A 21,374-nucleotide genomic window follows, 5' to 3' on the forward strand; every position below is an offset into this window, starting at 1 on the left:
TTAAGAAGCTCATTCTGGATTTGGTAGGCAAGATGGTCATTCTGGATTTGGCAGCCCAGCTAAAGTAAGGACTTCAAGATGGTCATTCTGGATTTGGCAGCCCAGCTAAAATAAGGACTTCAAGATGGTCATTCTGGATTTGATAGCCAAGAAGCTCCTTCTGGATTTGATAGCCAAGATGGTCATTCTGGATTTGGCAGCCCAGCTAAAGTAAGGGACTTCAAGATGGTCATTCTGGATTTGGTAGCCCAGCTAAAATAAGGAACTTCCAAGAAGCTCCTTCTGGATTTGGTAGGCAAGATGGTCATTCTGGATTGGATAGCCAAGATGGTCATTCTGGATTTGATAGCCAAGAAGCTCCTTCTGGATTTGGTAGCCCAGCTAAAGTAAGGGACTTCCAAGAAGCTCCTTCTGGATTTGGCAGCCCAGCTAAAATAAGGAACTTCCAAGAAGCTCCTTCTGGATTTGATAGCCAAGATGGTCATTCTGGATTTGGTAGGCAAGATGGTCATTCTGGATTTGGTAGCCCAGCTAAAGTAAGGGACTTCCAAGAAGCTCCTTCTGGATTTGGTAGCCCAGCTAAAGTAAGGGACTTCAAGCAGCTCATTCTGGATTTGGCAGCCCAGCTAAAATAAGGACTTCAAGATGGTCATTCTGGATTTGATAGCCAAGAAGCTCCTTCTGGATTTGATAGCCAAGAAGCTCCTTCTGGATTTGGTAGCCCAGCTAAAATAAGGACTTCAAGATGGTCATTCTGGATTGGATAGCCAAGATGGTCATTCTGGATTTGGTAGCCCAGCTAAAGTAAGGGACTTCAAGCAGCTCATTCTGGATTGGATAGCCAAGAAGCTCCTTCTGGATTTGGCAGCCCAGCTAAAGTAAGGGACTTTAAGAAGCTCATTCTGGATTGGATAGCCAAGATGGTCATTCTGGATTTGGTAGCCCAGCTAAAGTAAGGGACTTCAAGCAGCTCATTCTGGATTTGATAGCCAAGATGGTCATTCTGGATTTGGTAGCCCAGCTAAAGTAAGGGACTTTAAGAAGCTCATTCTGGATTTGGTAGCCCAGCTAAAGTAAGGGACTTTAAGAAGCTCATTCTGGATTTGGTAGCCCAGCTAAAATAAGGAACTTCCAAGAAGCTCCTTCTGGATTTGATAGCCAAGATGGTCATTCTGGATTTGGTAGCCCAGCTAAAGTAAGGGACTTTTAAGAAGCTCATTCTGGATTTGATAGCCAAGATGGTCATTCTGGATTTGGTAGCCCAGCTAAAGTAAGGGACTTCCAAGAAGCTCCTTCTGGATTTGGCAGCCCAGCTAAAATAAGGGACTTCCAAGAAGCTCCTTCTGGATTTGATAGCCAAGATGGTCATTCTGGATTTGGTAGCCCAGCTAAAGTAAGGGACTTCCAAGCAGCTCATTCTGGATTTGGTAGCCCAGCTAAAATAAGGGACTTCCAAGATGGTCATTCTGGATTGGATAGCCAAGAAGCTCCTTCTGGATTTGGTAGCCCAGCTAAAGTAAGGGACTTCCAAGAAGCTCCTTCTGGATTTGGCAGCCCAGCTAAAATAAGGAACTTCCAAGAAGCTCCTTCTGGATTTGATAGTCAAGATGGTCATTCTGGATTTGGTAGCCCAGCTAAAATAAGGGACTTCCAAGAAGCTCCTTCTGGATTTGATAGCCAAGATGGTCATTCTAGATTTGGTAGCCCAGCTAAAGTAAGGGACTTCCAAGAAGCTCCTTCTGGATTTGGTAGCCCAGCTAAAATAAGGAACTTCCAAGAAGCTCCTTCTGGATTTGATAGCCAAGATGGTCATTCTGGATTTGGTAGCTCAGCTAAAGTAAGGGACTTCCAAGATGGTCATTCTGGATTTGGTAGCCCAGCTAAAATAAGGGACTTCCAAGATCGTCATTCTAGGTTTGGTAGCCCAGCTAAAATAAGGAACTTCCAAGAAGCTCCTTCTGGATTTGATAGCCAAGATGGTCATTCTGGATTTGGTAGCCCAGCTAAAATAAGGGACTTCCAAGAAGCTCCTTCTGGATTTGGTAGCCCAGCTAAAGTAAGGGACTTCGAAGAAGCTCCTTCTGGATTTGATAGCCAAGATGGTCATTCTGGATTTGGTAGCCCAACTAAAATAAGGGACTTCCAAGCAGCTCATTCTGGATTTGGTAGCCCAGCTAAATAAGGGACTTCCAAGATGGTCATTCTGGATTTGGTAGCCCAGCTAAAATAAGGGACTTCCAAGATGGTCATTCTGGATTTGGTAGCCTAGCTAAAATAAGGGACTTCCAAGCAGCTCATTCTAGATTTGGTAAACCAGCTGAAATTAAGGGACTTCCAGGAAGCTCACTCTGCCCTTGAAAGGCACTTTATCATCACATTTAATCCGAGAACCGCCCTTGTTGTCTAATGGAGCGAGGTTTCCACTTTTATTGAATATAATGCAGAACTGCAATTTGTCGAGTAAACAGGTGCACTTTAGGTCTAGTTGGAACTCAGAAAAAAAGATTTGGCAACCATTGGGAAAGGCAGCTGAATTTCTCCAGGGGATCACTTCTAGCAATCGATTGTCTCTTTGCAATCTTTGGCTCCAGGTCCAACTGGATTTTCTGCATTCCTGAGACCGTGAAGCTAAAGCAGTTATAGGAACTGTTGAAGCAGCAGCCTTAAAATCCAACCCTGGTTTTGACATAAGTAAGAAAGGTTTTAAGAATAATAAACCTTTTCCTATAGATCTTTTTCTAAAAGATTTCTAAAACTTTGAATCTGCCTTTTTTCTTAATTAGATCTACCAGCTAGTGCAGAGTGAACTTCAACTCCCAGAATTCCCCAGTGAAGGGAACATATATACTAAAATACTAGAATTAGTAGGAAACTTGCTAATGATATTTGATGTCTTGGTCTCTTGTTTGTATAACTGCACATGGTAAATATCTGTTTCCCATAACACTGACATATATATATTGTGCCCTTTTGTGGTTAGAACATAAATATGCCATCATGGATGGTTATGGAGGTCACACTGACTAAATTCCTGAATTGTTACTGATACCTCATCCCACCAATGACAGTCTCTGGAAATTGTCAGAGTCCATCATTTGATCTCTCCCCACCCCACTCTGGCTGAGAACGTGTATGTCATCCTCCAGGAAATCAAGTGGTAATTAAGAAGACAAATGGAAAGATAACACCACAGAAAGAAATCAGATTACATACACTGACCCTTACTATTGTGTGACCTGATGTAAATCCAGAAGTTAGTTTACATTCACTGACTTATACTATGGGAACATGCAAACCAGATTCCAGAATACGCAGATGCCAGAGTTGAGGATTTATGACTTTTTGGGTATAAGAGGACATCGCTTTCTGTCATAAGTTCGTAGTTCTTCCTTGCATGTATGTATGCACCATTATGTGTTTGGAACAGCTAACCATTTAAGCTTGATCAAGATTAAATGCTATTTTACTCAAGCCTCTGTTTAAGTCTCTTGATTGGCATGTATGAGCTTAGACATATTAATAAATGGACTTTACACCAGCATGGTGGACTTCAACTCCTAGAATCCCCCCAGCATGGTGGACTTCAACTCCCAGAATCCCCCCAGCATGGTGGACTTCAACTCCCAGAATTCCCCAGCATGGTGGACTTCAATTCCCAGAATCCCCCAGCATGGTGGACTTCAACTCTCAGAATTCCCCAGCTAGCTATGTTAGCTGGGGAATTCTGGGAATTGAAATCCACTCCTCTTAAAAACGCTAAACTAGAACAACTCTTCATCCCCCCAGTTGTCACAAATATTTGACAAATCGTGGTTGATCAAATAAGCCAGGATGAATTTATGTACCCGCCAAGCCATAAACTGTGATTCACAACCTGCATTACACTCCAAAGCAAACTGTGATTCAAAAAGTTAAAGCATTCTGTACTAACCAACTAATAATTTACTCCATACCTACAGTACATTGTTGTTGGTTTTTAACTCGACAATAGAAGTCAGCTATATATATATATATATATATACAAATGTGATCAATAAATATATATATATATATATATATATATATATATATATATATATATATATATATATATATATATATGTGTGTGTGTGTGTGTGTGTGTGTGTGTGTGTGTGTGTGTGTGTGTGTGTGTGTGTTTGACGAAGTCTCATTCGTCATCTTCAGGCTTCAGCTTCGTGCTTCATGATCAGTGTGGGTTTGGGTCTGCTTTCTGGGTGGATGTGGTGGTGACATCCTGTGTGGACCTCGTGAGTGTGGGTCTGGTGTCATTCCTCGTGTTAGGGACACGTTTGTCAATAAGGGCAGGTTTCCAAATGGCTGGTAGGCGGGAGGTATCATCTCGTTTGTTCATGCTGTGTGGGCGTTTTTCTATCTCAATGGCTTCTCTGATTATTCTGTTGTTAAAGTGTTCAGTTTTGGCGATAGTTCTGGTCTTTTTAAAGTCAATATCGTGTCCTGTGGCTTTAAGGTGTTGGACCAGGGAAGAAGTTGGTTCCTCTTTTTTGACTGAGTTCTTGTGTTCTTCAATGCGTGCACTTATTCTTCTGTTGGTTTGTCCAATGTATGTGGTGGGGCAGGCGGTGCATGGGATTTCATATACTCCTTGATTTTCTAACTCAATTTTGTCTTTGGGGTTTCTTAGGATGGTGGATATTTTTTGGTTTGTGCAGAATGCTGTCTTGATGTTGTGTTTGTGGAGGATCTTGCTGATTCTGTCTGTGGTGCCTTTTATATATGGGAGGAGGGCTGTGCCGTTTTCTTGTTCTCTGTCTTGGATTTTAGTGGGGGGTTCTTTTTGGATTAGTTTGGTAATCTTATTTCTCTGGAATCCATTGGATGTTAGTACATTTGTGAGAGTGTGTAGTTCGGTTTTTAGGTGTTGTTCGTCAGCTAAGCGTTTTGTTCTGGAGATGAGTGTCTTGGCTACGGAGTTGATCTGTGCTGGGTGGTGGTGTGAGTGCGTGCAGATAGCGGTTTGTGTGTGTGTGTGTGTGTGTTTGACGAAGTCTCATTCGTCATCTTCAGGCTTCAGCTTCGTGCTTCTGGGAGCAATGTGTGACTGCAGCTGTTTCTTCCTTTTAACTGCTAGTGGGTGGTTCTTTTTGGATTAGTTTGGTAATCTTATTTCTCTGGAATCCATTGGATGTTAGTACATTTGTGAGAGTGTGTAGTTCGGTTTTTAGGTGTTGTTCGTCAGCTAAGCGTTTTGTTCTGGAGATGAGTGTCTTGGCTACGGGGGTGATCTGTGCTGGGTGGTGGTGTGAGTGCGTGCAGATAGCGGTTTGTGTGTGTTTGACGAAGTCTCATTCGTCATCTTCAGGCTTCAGCTTCGTGCTTCTGGGAGCAATGTGTGACTGCAGCTGTTTCTTCCTTTTAACTGCTAGTGGGGGTTCTTTTTGGATTAGTTTGGTAATCTTATTTCTCTGGAATCCATTGGATGTTAGTACATTTGTGAGAGTGTGTAGTTCTGTTTTTAGGTGTTGTTCGTCAGCTAAGCGTTTTGTTCTGGAGATGAGTGTCTTGGCTACGGAGTTGATCTGTGCTGGGTGGTGGTGTGAGGGTGCGTGCAGATAGCGGTTTGTGTGTGTTTGACGAAGTCTCATTCGTCATCTTCAGGCTTCAGCTTCGTGCTTCTGGGAGCAATGTGTGACTGCAGCTGTTTCTTCCTTTTAACTGCTAGTGGGGGTTCTTTTTGGATTAGTTTGGTAATCTTATTTCCTAGGAGCCATTGGGTTTCTGTAGACTAAGACATCTAGGAAGGGAAGTTGGTTGTTAACTTCTGTTTCCATGGTGAACTGTATTTTGGAGTGTAGGCTATTGAGGTGCGTGAGGAAGTTGTCAAGTTTTTCTTTCCCGTGTGGCCAGATTATGAAGGTGTCATCTACGTATCTGAGCCAGAGTTTGGGTTTGTGATCAGATTTTTCTAGAGCTTGGGTTTCAAAGTGTTCCATGTAGAGGTTGGCAATGACAGGTGAGAGGGGTGATCCCATGGGTGCTCCTTCTATTTGTTTGTATTTTTGTCCATTATAGATGAAGTATGTGTTGGATAGGCAGTGGTTGGTCAGATCTAGGAAAACAGAAAGCAGACCCAAACCCACACTGATCATGAAGCACGATTAAGGACCAGAAGCCAGACAGCAGCTGCAACATTGGCCATTTCAAACCCCTCCAATCCATACATGCAGCAGACTGACACCCACTGTGAAGATGTGGCACGACCGCGAACACGAAGCCGGACAACAGCTGGGCAGCCCACCAGCTCAAATCCCCTGCAGCTCAGACTAATCTGAGCAAGCCCCACCCAAAGAGGACACACCCCATCCAATCAGAGCACCAAAAAACCCCATCCAATCAAAGCACAATAGCTCCCACCCAATCAGTTCAAACCCCACTAGCAGTTAAAAGGAAGAAACAGCTGCAGTCACACATTGCTCCCAGAAGCACGAAGCTGAAGCCTGAAGATGACAATGAGACTTGTCGAAATGTCGCCAAGACACTTCCAATTTTATGCGGGAGAAAACCTGAATAACCAAAGACCTACATACAAACACTCACGAAAACCTCAGAAAACATATATATATATATATATTTATATATATAGGTCTTTGGTTGTTCGGGTTTTCTCCCGTGTAAAATTGGAAGTGTCTTGGCGACGTTTCGACGAAGTCTCATTCGTCATCTTCAGGCTTCAGCTCGTGCTTCTGGGAGCAATGTGATCGCAGCTATTTCTTCCACTGCTAGTGGGGTTTAACTGATTGGGTGGGGCAACTGTCTCTGATTGGCTGGGGTTTTTCTGTGCTCTGATTGGCTGAGGGTGTGTCCTCTTTGGGTGAGGCTTGGTTGTGCTCAGATTAGTCTGAGCTGCAGGGATTTGAGCTGGTGAGCTGCACAGCTGTTGTCCGGCCGTGTTCAGCACATCTTCACAGTGGGTGTCAGTCTGCTGCATGTATGGAGGGTTTGAAATGGCCAATGTTGCAGCTGTCTGGCTTCTGGTCCTTAATCAATCAAAGCACAATAGCTCCCACCCAATCAGTTCAAACCCCACTAGCAGTTAAAAGGAAGAAACAGCTGCAGTCACACATTGCTCCCAGAAGCACGAAGCTGAAGCCTGAAGATGACGAATGAGACTTCGTCGAACGCCAAGACACTTCCAATTTTACGGAGAAAACCCGAACAACCAAAGACCTATATACAAACACCGTGAAAACCTCAGAAAACATATATATATATATATATATATATATATATATATATATATATATATATATATATATATATATATTGTGCCCTTTTGTGGTTAGAACATAAATATGCCATCATGGATGGTTATGGAGGTCACACTGACTAAATTCCTGAATTGTTACTGATACCTCATCCCACCAATGACAGTCTCTGGAAATTGTCAGAGTCCATCATTTGATCTCTCCCCACCCCACTCTGGCTGAGAACGTGTATGTCATCCTCCAGGAAATCAAGTGGTAATTAAGAAGACAAATGGAAAAGATAACACCACAGAAAGAAATCAGATTACATACACTGACCCTTACTATTGTGTGACCTGATGTAAATCCAGAAGTTAGTTTACATTCACTGACTTATACTATGGGAACATGCAAACCAGATTCCAGAATACGCAGATGCCAGAGTTGAGGATTTATGACTTTTTGGGTATAAGAGGACATCGCTTTCTGTCATAAGTTCGTAGTTCTTCCTTGCATGTATGTATGCACCATTATGTGTTTGGAACAGCTAACCATTTAAGCTTGATCAAGATTAAATGCTATTTTACTCAAGCCTCTGTTTAAGTCTCTTGATTGGCAGTTATGAGCTTAGACATATTAATAAATGGACTTTACACCAGCATGGTGGACTTCAACTCCCAGAATCCCCCCAGCATGGTGGACTTCAACTCCCAGAATCCCCCAGCATGGTGGACTTCAACTCCCAGAATCCCCCAGCATGGTGGACTTCAACTCCCAGAATCCCCCAGCATGGTGGACTTCAACTCCCAGAATTCCCCAGCTAGCTATGTTAGCTGGGGAATTCTGGGAATTGAAATCCACTCCTCTTAAAAACGCTAAATTAGAACAACTCTTCATCCCCCCAGTTGTCACAAATATTTGACAAATCGTGGTTGATCAAATAAGCCAGGATGAATTTATGTACCCGCCAAGCCATAAACTGTGATTCACAACCTGCATTACACTCCAAAGCAAACTGTGATTCAAAAAGTTAAAGCATTCTGTACTAACCAACTAATAATTTACTCCATACCTACAGTACATTGTTGTTGGTTTTTAACTCGACAATAGAAATCAGCTATATATATATGTGTGTGTGTGTGTGTGTGTGTGTGTGTGTGTGTGTGTGTGTGTTTCGACGAAGTCTCATTCGTCATCTTCAGGCTTCAGCTTCGTGCTTCTGGGAGCAATGTGTGACTGCAGCTGTTTCTTCTTTTTTAACTGCTAGTGGGGGTTTGAACTGATTGGGTGGGAGCTTGGCTGTGCTCTGATTAGTCTGAGCTGCAGGGGGATTTGAGCTGGTGAGCTGCACGGCTGTTGTCCGGCTTCGTGTTCGCGGTCGTGCTACATCTTCACAGTGGGTGTCAATCTGCTGCATGTATGGATTGGAGGGGTTTGAAATGGCCAATGTTGTAGCTGCGGTCTGGCTTCTGGTCCTTGGTCGTGCTTCATGATCAGTGTGGGTTTGGGTCTGCTTTCTGGCTGGATGTGCAGTAGTGACATCCTGTGTGGACCTCGTGAGTGTGGGTCTGGTGTCATTCCTCGTGTTAGGGATTCATTTGTCAATAAGGGCGGGTTTCCAAATGGCTGGTAGGCGGGAGGTATCATCTCGTTTGTTCATCTGTGTGGCGTTTTTCTATCTCAATGGCTTCTCTGATTATTCTGTTGTTAAAGTGTTCAGTTTTGACAATAGTTTTGGTCTTTAAAGTCAATATCGTGTCCTGTGGCTTTAAGGTGTTGGAGCAGGGAAGAAGTTGGTTCCTCTTTTTTGACTGAGTTCTTGTGTTCTTCAATGCGTGCACTTATTCTTCTGTTGGTTTGTCCAATGTATGTGGTGGGGCAGGCACTGCATGGGATTTCTCCTCTCTTCCTTCCTCCCTCCTCCCTCCTTTTCCTTCCTTCCCATCCATCCATTCCTTCCTTCCTTCCTTCCTCCCTCCTCCCTCCCTCCTTTTCCTTCCTTCCTTCCTCCCTTCTTTCCATCCATCCTGGAAAGAACATAATGGGCAATGGAAGCCATTTGGCTAATTCTGGGAAGAAAAGTTGCCCAGATGGTTGCATGAAAGAAGTAATCGGGATCCAAGGTGGTTTAAAGGCAGTTTGACTTAGAGGGCATCGTTGTTCCCTTCTTAGGAGAAAAAAAAAGGAACAAGGTCAAACGTTTTTTTGTCAAATTGTCAACAGTTCCTGGGCTATTTTTTTTTTTTCCATTCTGGAAGTCTATTCAACTTTCCTGTTTGACAAATACAATAAGAGTAGATTCCTTCCTTCCCATCCAATTCCTTCCTTCCTCCCTTCTTTCCATCCATGCTGGAAAGAACATACTGGGCAATGGAAGCCATTTGGCTAATTCTGGGAAGAAAAGCTGCCCAGCTGGTTGCATGAAAGAAGTAATCGGGATCCAAGGTGGTTTAAAGGCAGTTTGACTTAGAGGGCATCGTTGTTCCCTTCTTAGGAAAAAAAAAAAGGAACAAGGTCAAACGTTTTTTTGTCAAATTGTCAACAGTTCCTGGGCTATTTTTTTTTTCCATTCTGGAAGTCTATTCAACTTTCCTGTTTGACAAATACAATAAGAGTAGATTCCTTCCTTCCTTTCTTCCTTCCTCCCTTCTTTCCATCCATGCTGGAAAGAACATACTGGGCAATGGAAGCCATTTGGCTAATTCTGGGAAGAAAAGCTGCCCAGCTGGTTGCATGAAAGAAGTAATCGGGATCCAAGGTGGTTTAAAGGCAGTTTGACTTAGAGGGCATCGTTGTTCCCTTCTTAGGAAAAAAAAAAAGGAACAAGGTCAAACGTTTTTTTGTCAAATTGTCAACAGTTCCTGGGCTATTTTTTTTTTCCATTCTGGAAGTCTATTCAACTTTCCTGTTTGACAAATACAATAAGAGTAGATTCCTTCCTTCCTTTACTTCCTTCCCATCCAATTCCTTCCTTCCCATCCAATTCCTTCCTTCCCATCCAATTCCTTCCTTCCCATCCATCCATTCCTTCCTTCCTTCCTGTACTTCCTCCATCCATCTATTTCTTCCTTCCTTCCTTTACTTCCTTCCCATCCAATTCCTTCCTTCCTTCCTTTCTTCCTTCCTTCCTCCCTTCTTTCCATCCATGCTGGAAAGAACATACTGGGCAATGGAAGCCATTTGGCTAATTCTGGGAAGAAAAGCTGCCCAGCTGGTTGCATGAAAGAAGTAATCGGGATCCAAGGTGGTTTAAAGGCAGTTTGACTTAGAGGGCATCGTTGTTCCCTTCTTAGGAAAAAAAAAAAGGAACAAGGTCAAACGTTTTTTTGTCAAATTGTCAACAGTTCCTGGGCTATTTTTTTTTTTTCCATTCGACCCTGAATTTCCTTGTTTGGGCTCTTGCAAGCTTCAAACTTCTCCCTGCAACTGGCTGCATTCCATGAGTCAAAATCTTCCTAGCATCTGCTACTGAGACTCACGGTGTTTGTGTGTGTGTGTGTGTTTGTGTACTTTTCAGGATTGTTTGGAGCAAGACTGGAGTGTCTCAAAGCCGGAGATGGTTTTAGTTTTGCTGATCTGAGCCTCATTTCCTGCCCTCTCCTTCTCTTTGACTTCGCCATGCATCTTTTTTTCCATTCTGGAAGTCTATTCAACTTTCCTGTTTGACAAATACAATAAGAGTAGATTCCTTCCTTCCCTCCCTCCCTTTTCCTTCCTCTTCTTCATATCCTTCAGTCTATCCACTCCTTGTTTCCTTCCCTTCCTTTACTTCCTTCCCTCTTCCCATCCATCCATTCCTTCCTTCCTGTACTTCCCTCCATCCATTTCTTCCTTCCTTTTTCCCCTTCCTTCCTTCCTTCATTCCCTCCCTTCTTTCCATCCATTTCTTCTTTCCTGTCCTTTTCTCCATCCTTTCCTTCCTTCCTTTTCTCCCTCCCTCCCTCCCTCCCTGCTTCCCATCCAATTCCTTCCTTCCTGTCCTTTTCTCCATCCCTTCCTTCCTTCCTTCCTTCCTTCCTATTCTCCCTCTCTTCCTCCCTTCCCTCCCTCCTTCCCATCCAATTCCTCACTTCCTATCCTTTTCTCCATCCTTTCCTTCCTTCTTTTCTCCTCCCTCCTTCCTTCCTTCTTCCTGTCCTTCCCTCCATCCATCTATTCCTTCCTTCCTTTTCTCCCTTCCTTCCTTCCCTCTCTCCCTCCCTCTCTTCTTTCCACCCATTTCTTCCTTCTTGTGCTTTTCTCCATCCTTTCCTTCCTTCCTTTTCTCCCTCCCTCCCTTCCTACTTCCCATCCAATTCCTTCCTTCCTGTCCTCTTCTTCATCCTTTCCTTCCTTCCTTTTCTCCCTCCCTTCTTTCCATCCAATTCCTTCCTTCCTGTCCTCTCCTTTTCTCCCTCCCTCCCTTCCTTCCCTTCTTCCCATCCAGTTCTTTTCTTCCTGTCCTTTTCTCCCTCTCTTCCTTCCCTCCCTCCCTCCCTTTCCTTTTCTCCATCAATCCTTTCCTTTCCTCCTTCCCCTCCCTCCCTTCCTCCCTTTTTTTCTCTCTCTATCTGCCTACAAATGTTTTCATTTGCTAGAATTCCATAACAAGCCATCCTGGGAAATGAAACCTTGCCTCAGGCTTCAAGACATTCAATATTTAAAATATAAAAAATGTTTGGTACAGAGCAACATCTGTTGAGCATCTGGAGAGCTGCCTCTGGAGTAACAGTGGCAAGTCGCTCCAAGTCTATTTCTCTGCCAAGCCAGTATCTCTGCCGGCATCCATCCTTATTCATTAATCACGCAGCCAACAACTGGGCTCTAATGAGGTTGTGGAATCTGATATGCGAACGGCGGAGAAGCAACACCAAAAATCCAAAATCTCTCTATGCAGCCTTCCTTCTGAACCGCTTCCCGTTTTGTTTTGCCTCTACCGGCAGTCCTCGACTTACGACCACGAGGGAGCCCAAGATTTCCGTGGTTAGGCGTGACCTCGGTTAAGAGAGTTTCGTCCCCTCTTACGACCTTTCTTGCCACGTTCGTTAAACGAATCACTGCAGTCGGTAACTCAGTTAACCTGATTGTAGAGTGAATACGGCGTCTCTCGTTGATTTTGTTTGAGAGACGGTCACAAAAGGGGATCACATGACCGCCGGGACACTGCGACCGTCATTAAATAGGAGCTAAGAATTTTGATCACGTGATCACGGGAATGCTGAAACAGTCATTAAGTGTGAATAATAGTCATAAGTCGCTGTTTTTTCCAGTGCCGTTGTAACACTGAACGGTCACTAAATGAGCGGTTGTAAGTCGAGGAGTTCCTGCATTTATTTTGGACCAGGGGTCTCCAACCTTGGCCATTTTAAGACTTGTGGACTTCAATTCCCAGAGGTCCTCAATCCTGAGGACCTCTGGGAGTTGAAGTCCACAAGTCTTAAAGTGGCCAAGGTTGGAGACCCCTGTTTTGGACAGCTAAGGAGGTGCAAAATTATCCTGTAAAATGATCGTCAAGACTCTGACCAATGGTCATTCTACTTAGGGATGAGTTGTTTTCTGGATTCCCAAGAAAGCATCTGATAGGAAGGATGGGGCTGGGGGGGCGGCAGGAATATTACATTTTTATTTATTTATTTATTAAATTTATATGCCACCCGTCTCACCATTGAGCGACTCTGGTCAGCTTACAACATCTAGGTTGGTTGTCTCTTTATAACAGAACAGAAGAACAGAGTTGGAAGTGACCAACCCCTTGCTTAGGCAGGAAACCCTACACCACTTCAGACAAATGCTTATCCAACATCTTCTTAAAAACTTCCAGAGATGGAGCATTCACAATTTCTGGTGGCAAGTTGTTCCACTGGTTAATTCTTCTCACTGTCAGGAAATTTCTCCTTAGTTCTCTTAGTTACCTTCTCTCCTTGATGAGTTTCCACCCATTGCTTCTTCTCCTGCCTTGAGGTGCTCTGGAGAATAGTTTGACTCCCTCTTCTTTGTGGCAGCCCCTGAGATATTGGAAAACTGCTATCATGTCTCCCCTGGTCCTTCTTTTCATTAAACTAGACCTACCCAGTTCCTCCAACCGTTCCTCCCCTGGTCCTTCTTTTCATTAAACTAGACCTACCCAGTTCCTCCAACCGTTCTTCATATGTTAAGAACAAGAATATAAAAACACGCTAAAAACGTGATGATAGCAGGAACAATAAACGAACAGGAGAAAACCTTGCTCAGTACCAATGATGCATTAAACTCCTTAAATTAAAATTGACATCAAACCACGGTCTGTGAAAAGGGGACTTTCGCTTCCCCCACGTTCTCCAACAAACACCAGACAAAGGGCTGTATTGTTCTCGCTCTGAAATTCAAATGATTTTTGTCTGGAGGGTGCAGCTGAGAGAAATGACATTTATCTTTGCAGATGGACAATTGCATCATTTTTTTGGAAACAGAAATGCAGTCATTCAAGCTGTGCATTAAAAGCTTGGGAGATTCCCAAGGGGAGATCCGCAGGATCCATGGTAAGAGGAGATCTAGTTCTCCCATGAACCTTGAAAAATATCCTGCATCTCGGAATGGTCTTCTAATACAGGTAATCTTCAACTTACATTGACTCGTTTAGCGACCGTTCAAAGTTACAACGGCATGGGAGTGACTTAACGAACGTTCTTCACATTTATGACCGTTGCAGCATCCCCCGTGGGCCATACGTGATCAAAATTCGGGTGCTTGGCAACTGACTCCGATTTATGACGGTTGCAGTGTCTTGGGATCACGTGATTCTCCTTTTTGTGACTTTCTGACAAGCAGGTCAATTCGCTTAGCAATCCGTGTTACTAACTTCTCAACTGCGGTCACTCCTTTTAACAATTTTGGCAGGTTAGAAATGTTAAATTCACGCAGGCATAGAATCTGAGGGAAAATTTTTATAAAATGTTTTATAGATGGCACTTAGATCCTAAGAAATTATCGTGTATGTACCCAGATATGCAAGCAAAATGTTGGAGATGTAATTGTGATGATGCTACATATTTGAGAGCATATGCACCAAGACAAATTCCTTGTGTGTCCAATCACACTTGGCCAATAAAAAAATTCTATATTTTCACATTTGGTGGACTTGTAAGGATATAAAGGCCTTTTGGATAAAAATTTGGTGGATTTTACAAAATGTTTTGAAAAAGAAGATAAAGTTCCTGACGCAATTCTTTTTGTTGGGAATTATTACGGACTGTACAGTAATTGAGATTAAATTGATTTTAAATCTAATAACAGCAGCAAGATTACTAATAGGACAATACTGGAAGAAAAAAGAAGTACCTACAATAGAAGAATGGATATTGAAGGTTGCCAATTTGGCTGAGATGGCGAAGATATCAGCCTTTTTGAAGGACAATACGCAAGAAAGATACTTAAAGGAATGGGAAAAATGGATTGACTATATTCAAAGTAGATATCAGACTAAGAGTTATCAGACTGTTTTTGAATGATTATGATGTATTATTTTTGATTGTTTTCGGGGGAAGTTAGGAATTGATGATTGTAGGGGTATAATTAAGTTGGGACGAAAATTCTTTAGCATATGCTTGTTTTATTTTTAACTATACCTTGTGCTCGTTCCGGGAAGTCGGGGAGGGGTTGTGAAGGAGGGAGGAGGAGAAAGGAATTTTCTGTAAAACTTTTTGAATTAAAAAAAAAAATTTGGCAAGAAAGGTTTGCCAAACGGGGGCCAAATTCACTTAGCCGCTGTCTTGCTTAGCAACGGAAATTTTGGGGTCAACTGTGGTCGCAAGTTGAGGGTTACCTGAATTAATAGCTAGGATACTAATAAGGCTAGATGGAGCCGGATGGAAGCTCCCCCATGCAGAAAATTTCAGTAATTTTTGACTTACAACCACTTGTTTAGTGATTTAGTTCAAAGTTACTATGAGACTGAAAATGTTACTGACATCTGGTTACACCTCGCGCTTACAACTGACGGGGCATCTCCCAGGGTCACGGGATCAAAATTTGGAGTGCTTGGCATGTTCTTACAATGGTGCAGTATCCTGGAATCAGGTGATCACTATTGGCAACCTTCCAAACAGATCGTGAACAAGCTAAGAAGGAAACCGGAAAACCAGAACACGTCCTCTCCAGCAGCCAACGCCCAGAGAAGCAGGGATTAACACCAGACAAACAATCAAGCAGAAAACAACCAAGAAGAAAACCGCACCCCTGCCAACACTAGTAGAACATCTGCACCTCAATAATTGTCTGGTTTGGTTCTGCAACCCAACCAGACAGACACAGACTTCAGAGGATCATTAGAACTGCAGAAAAAACAGTTGCTACCAACCTGCCTTCCATGGAGGACCTGGATACTGCACGAGTCAAAAAGAGGGCTGGGAAAATATTTACAGATCCCTCACATCCTGGATATAAACGGTTTCAACTCCCACCCTCAAAACGACGCTATGGAGCACTGCACACCAGAACAACTAGACACAAGAACAGTTTTTTCCCCGAATACCATCACTCTGCTAAACAAATAATTCCTTCAACACTGTCAAACTATTCACTAAGTCTGCACTACTATTAATCTTCTCATCGTTCTCATCATCCATCTCCTTCCACTTATGACTGTATGACTGTAACCTTGTTGCTGGTATCCTTACGATTTATATTGACTGTTTCCCTATGTCTATCAATAAGTGTTGTACCTTATGATTCTTGATGAACTTATCTTTTCTCTTATGTACACCGAGAGCATATGCACCAAGACAAATTCCTTGTGTGTCCAATCACACTTGGCCAATAAAAAATTCTATTCTACTCTACTCTACTCTACTCTACTCTACTCTACTCTACTCTACTCTACTCTACTCTACTCTACTCTACTCTACTCCACTCCACTCCACTCCACTCCACTCCACTCCACTCCACTCCACTCCATTCCATTCCATTAATTCTATTCTATTCTATTCTATTCTATTCTATTCTATTCTATTCTATTCTATTCTATTCCATTCTATTCCATTCCATTAATTCTATTCTATTCTATTCTATTCTATTCTATTCTGTTCTATTCTATTCTATTCTATTCTGAACGTATCTTTTTTTTATGTACGCTGAGAGCCTATGCACCAAGATAAATTCCTTGTGTGTCCAATCACACTTGGCCAATTAAAAAAAAATCTATTCTATTCTATTCTGGGTGTAAACAGGGAGCAAACCCACAAATTCACCAACATTGATGCCGTTACCTAGCTGGGTCGTGAAACGACTGCAGGAAAACAACCAATCACGGACCCCATAGTCCTCATCCTCCTCTCTATAAACCCCTCTCCCTTCTATCACTGATAGCGTTACCTGGTCAGGTCATGAAGAAAACCACCAAGCACAGAGAGCGCCATGTTCGCTTCCTCCTCTCCGCAAACCCCTCTCCCTTCCCAGCGCTGATGATGTTACCCAGTCAAATAATGTCTGCAGGAAAGCCACCAAGCTCAGAGAGCCCCGAGGACCCCACAGTTCAACCCTGAGCTACAAATATTCTCTTCTCTTGATTATGATCAAGCCCCTCTGATTAGGTAATCAGAAATAAGAAGAAAGAGAGAGAGAGAGAGAGAGAAAGAAGGGAAGTTAAAATGTCTCAGTGGCACTACCCCATCAAGCATGGTAGAACTTTCAAGTTCATCTCTGATATGGAGAACCTCAACGAATTCCAGGACCCGCCTTCCCGCTTGGCCTTACTTTGGGTCGCTTCCATTGGATCCCCTGAATCCGAGACTTGTAGAAGAGCGAGTCATCGTTGGCGGGAAAGAGGGGATCTTCAAACAAGATTTTCCTCCTCTGACAGTCCTTCTTCAAAGTTGAGTACCGCTGGTTTTCATATGGCTTCACTGATGAGAACATTCTTCCCAGTCACCCCTGGAACGACAGAAGGCAAAACTTCAACAACAAGCAACAGACAAAAAAACCCTGATCCAACCTTGGATGCTTCGCTCCAAGCATATCCAGAAGGTGACAGGTTGGGGAAGATGCTGCCCAACCACGACAAATCCAGTGAAGGACGATTTTGGACACCAAACAAGAGTTATAATTTCTGGATAGTGAGAACAATTTATCGATAGAACTTCTAGAGCAGCGGTTCTCAACCTGTGGGTCGGGACCCCGTTGGGGGTCGAATGACGATTTGCCAGGGGTCGCTTAAGACCATCGGAAATATGGGAAGTATACTTGCGAGTCGAAGAATCGCACTCCAATGGTTGACTCCACAAGCCAGCTGCAGGCTCTTCAAATCGCTAGCCGAATTCGGCTTCAGGCGCGATGAATTAAAAAAGAGAGAAATCTTTGCTCTGATTCTCCCTCTCAAGCCAGCTGCAATCACTCCCAGTTGCTAGCCTAATCTGGCTTCAGGCGCGATAACCTTAATAGGGGAGGAGTCTCCGCTTTAATGCCTCCGTCCTCAAGGCAATCGCAAGCAGTTCAGATTGCTAGCCAATACGGCTTCAGGCGCGATCAATTCAAAACGAAAATAATTTTACGGTTGGGGTCGCCACATCGTATTAAAGGGGTCGCAGCACTATAAAGGTTGAGAACCACTGTTCTAGAACCTCTAGAAGTTGTGCGTGCTCCAACACTGGAGGTTTCTAAGAAGATATTAGACAGCCATTTGTCTGTGTTAGAAAGTCTGTATTTAGCCCTGCAGAACAAACACTGCACTGTCCCCATGTGTTTTTCTCCTTAACTGCGAAAAGGAAAGCACATGGGGACTGTGCACTGTTCGTTTTGGAGGGTCTATATCAGGGGTGAAATCCAGCAGGTTCCAGAAAACCGGTAGCGGAAATTTTGAGTAGTTCGGAGAACTGGCAAACACCACCTGTGGCTGGCCCCACAGTGGGGTGGGAATGGGGATTTTTGCAATATGCCAACATTGACAGGGCAAGTTACTAGTATAAAAAAGACCAAAGCTCGCTTTCTCCTCAAAACACTGATAATGTTACCTAGTTGGGTAATGAAACATCCGCAAGAAAACCATCAAGCTCAGAGAGAACCAGCGACCTCATGGTTGTCCTCCTCCTCTTCTCCTCCTCCTCCATTCCACCAACCCCTTCCCTTCTAGTATTGATTTATTTTTATTTATTTTTATTTTTATTTGCATTTATATCCCGCCCTTCTCCGAAGACTCAGGGCGGCTTACACTATGTTAGCAATAGTCTTCATTCTATTTGTATATTTATATACAAAGTCAACTTTTATTGCCCCCAACAATCTGGGTCCTCATTTTACCTACCTTATAAAGGATGGAAGGCTGAGTCAACCTTGGGCCTGGTGGGACTAGAACCTGCAGTAATTGCAGGCAGCTGCTGTTAATAACAGACTGTCTTACCAGTCTGAGCCACAGAGGCCTGATGATGTTCCCTAGTTGGGTAATGAAACGTCTACAAGAAAACCACCCATCTCAGAGAGCACCAAGGATCGCACAGCAAAGCAAGTAAGCATCTAACCATTTAATTCTGTTTGGGGAGGTAATTTGTTTTCTCTTTTTTTAACACGTTAACCTCATTTGCTTCCTACACTTCTCAAAACACAGCATACCCTTGATTATTTATTTAAATAAATTTAAATAAATTTATTTATTTTAATAAATTTAAATAAATAATAAATTATGCAGCTTCCTCATTTTCTGCATATGGGCACTATGCAAACCCTAAATTAAGCAAACGACTGCGTTCGGGTAGGGAGCGGAGCCACAAAATGCAACCTAACGGAGATTCAAATGATCCACGCTTCCCCTGAATTGTTTAGGCATGTGTGAACGCAGCCATTTTTGTCCACTGGCAGAAGCTAATATTCTTGCCAGCAACTCCGGAAATCTTCGTGGGAAGCTCAGATTTCTACACGCTTCTACAGTTGTATATATCCCGCACGTTCAGCTAGCGAGCTCTTCGGATTTCACATTGTTCTTAAAACATCCCCTCCTGCGGCTGCCCGCATTTGGCTGCGGGGAGACCAATAATATTGTTAAGTGAATGAAATGCCAGATTTTATAACCTCTTTTTGCCACCGTTAAAGCAAATCGCTCAGCTGTTAAGTGAATCACGGGGTTGTTAAGTGAATCTGGTTCTTGCTATCGGTTTTGCTTATTGGAAACCAGCTGCCTGCTGCTTTCCAGATTATGATCCATGTTTGTAAGTGTGAGGATAAGTCGTAAAGTCCCTTTCTTCGGTGCTGTTGTAACTTCGAACAATCGCTAAGGAAATGGTCCTAAGTTGAGAACTGCCTCTCTACGGAGTGTCCTGGGCATATATAACCACAATGGAGCCTGCCCACTACGGTGTACAGAAAGTCTTCTATTTATAACAGTTCAAAAAACAGTTCAAAAAACGGTTCAAAAAAAATAATTGCTACCAACCTGCCTTCCATTGAGGACCTGTATACTGCACGAATCAAGAAGAGGGCCGTGAAAATATTTGCAGACCCCTCGCATCCTGGACATAAACTGTTTCAACTCCTACCCTCAAAACGACGCTATAGAGCACTGCACACCAGAACAACTAGACACAAGAACAGTTTTTTCCCGAAGGCCATCACTCTGCTAAACAAATAATTCCCTCAACACTGTCAGACTATTTACTGAATCTGCACTACTATTAATCGTCTCATAGTTCCCATCACCAATCTCTTTCCACTTATGACTGTATGACTATAACTTGTTGCTGGCAATCCTTATGATTTATATTGATATATTGACCATCAATTGTGTTGTAAATGTTGTACCTTGATGAACGTATCTTTTCTTTTATGTACACTGAGAGCCTATGCACCAAGACAAATTCCTTGTGTGTCCAATCACACTTGGCCAATAAAAATTCTATTCTATTCTATTCTATTCTATTCTCTTTTATGTACACTGAGAACTTATGCACCAAGACCAATTCCTTGTGTGTCCAATCACACTTGGCCAATAAAAATTCTATTCTATTCTATTCTATTCTATTTCAAGTGGTCTGGGGCTCCCAGCTTGACCCTCATGGATTTTGACCATCATGGGTATCGCCTGATAACCCTGGAGGCAACAGTAACCACTGTTACTGTTATCTTTTTCTTGGTTGAAAGGAAAATCATAATCGTTAATACAGGTAAGTCCTTGACTTACGACGATTCGTTTAGTGACCATTCAAGTTTACAACGGCACTGGAAAAAAAAATCACTTATAACCGTTATTCACATAACCATTGCAGCATTCCCGTGGTCACGTGATCAACATTCAGACACTTGGCAGGTATTTATGACAGTTTTAGTGTCCTGGGGAGGGGTGTGTGTGTGTGTCATGTGATTCCCCTTTTTGCGACCTTCCAACAAGCACAGTCAAGGCAGACGCCCGATTCATTTAACAACCGTGTGATTGGCTTAACCACTGCGGTGATTCGCTTAACGACAGTGGCAAAGAAGGTCATAAAATGGAGGCAAAGCTGACTTCACCACCGTCTTGCTTAGGAACGGAAGTATTGGGTTGAATCGTGGTTCACTAAGCCACCGGTCGGTTGTTAAGTCGAGGACTACCTCTGCACGATTAATTTTTTTACCGTTTTGTTTTGTTTGAAATATTTTGTTTTAATTGGGTTTTAAATTGCTTATTTATTATTGTTGTGTTTTAATATGCCTGTGAACCGCCCTTAGTCCTACGGGAGATGGTGCGGTATAAAACTATAAAAATAAATAAATAAATAAATAAATAAATAAATAAATTTTGTTCTATGCCTGCAGCCTTGGTCCACTTTTCCAGTAACCTAATTTAGGAGAAAGGAGCAAAACAATATTAGAAGACTTAAGAGCTGCTTTTCTAAAAGTTGGAATCAGCAACGTTTCCTGATTTAACAAAGAGCATTAGCTATTCCTAATCGGCTCTTCACCATCCTGGATCAAGTCCAGCAATCTCAATTGTTGGCCGACAGAATGTCCCTTTCAAGGAAGAAAAAACAACAATTTCTTGCTTGGACCTTGAATCACAATTTGCAACAAGACAAAACCACAGAGGAAAAAGAAGATTGGAACAGATCATGTTTTAACAGAAACATTGCTATGTCTAATAATCTAATGAAAAGAAGGACTAGGGGAGACATGATAGCTGTGTTCCAATATCTCAGGGGTTGCCACAAAGAAGAGGGAGTCAAGCTATTCTCCAAAGCA

At 42.8% G+C, this 21,374-nt stretch overlaps 1 protein-coding gene across 1 annotated transcript in view; it reads right to left on the reverse strand.

Annotated features, from left to right (window-relative positions):
• CAPN5 (calpain 5) overlaps positions 1–21,374 on the reverse strand; it is a 98,252-nt gene that overhangs the window by 62,463 nt on the left and 14,415 nt on the right. Inside the window, exon 2 of the mRNA XM_058186655.1 lies at positions 16,932–17,108. Within this exon, the coding sequence (XP_058042638.1) occupies positions 16,932–17,093 (162 nt within the window). The 5' untranslated portion in view covers positions 17,094–17,108. The remainder of the gene's footprint in view (positions 1–16,931; positions 17,109–21,374) is intronic.

Source organism: Ahaetulla prasina, chromosome 5, assembly GCF_028640845.1.
Source record: "Ahaetulla prasina isolate Xishuangbanna chromosome 5, ASM2864084v1, whole genome shotgun sequence".
Classification (NCBI taxonomy): domain Eukaryota; kingdom Metazoa; phylum Chordata; class Lepidosauria; order Squamata; family Colubridae; genus Ahaetulla; species Ahaetulla prasina.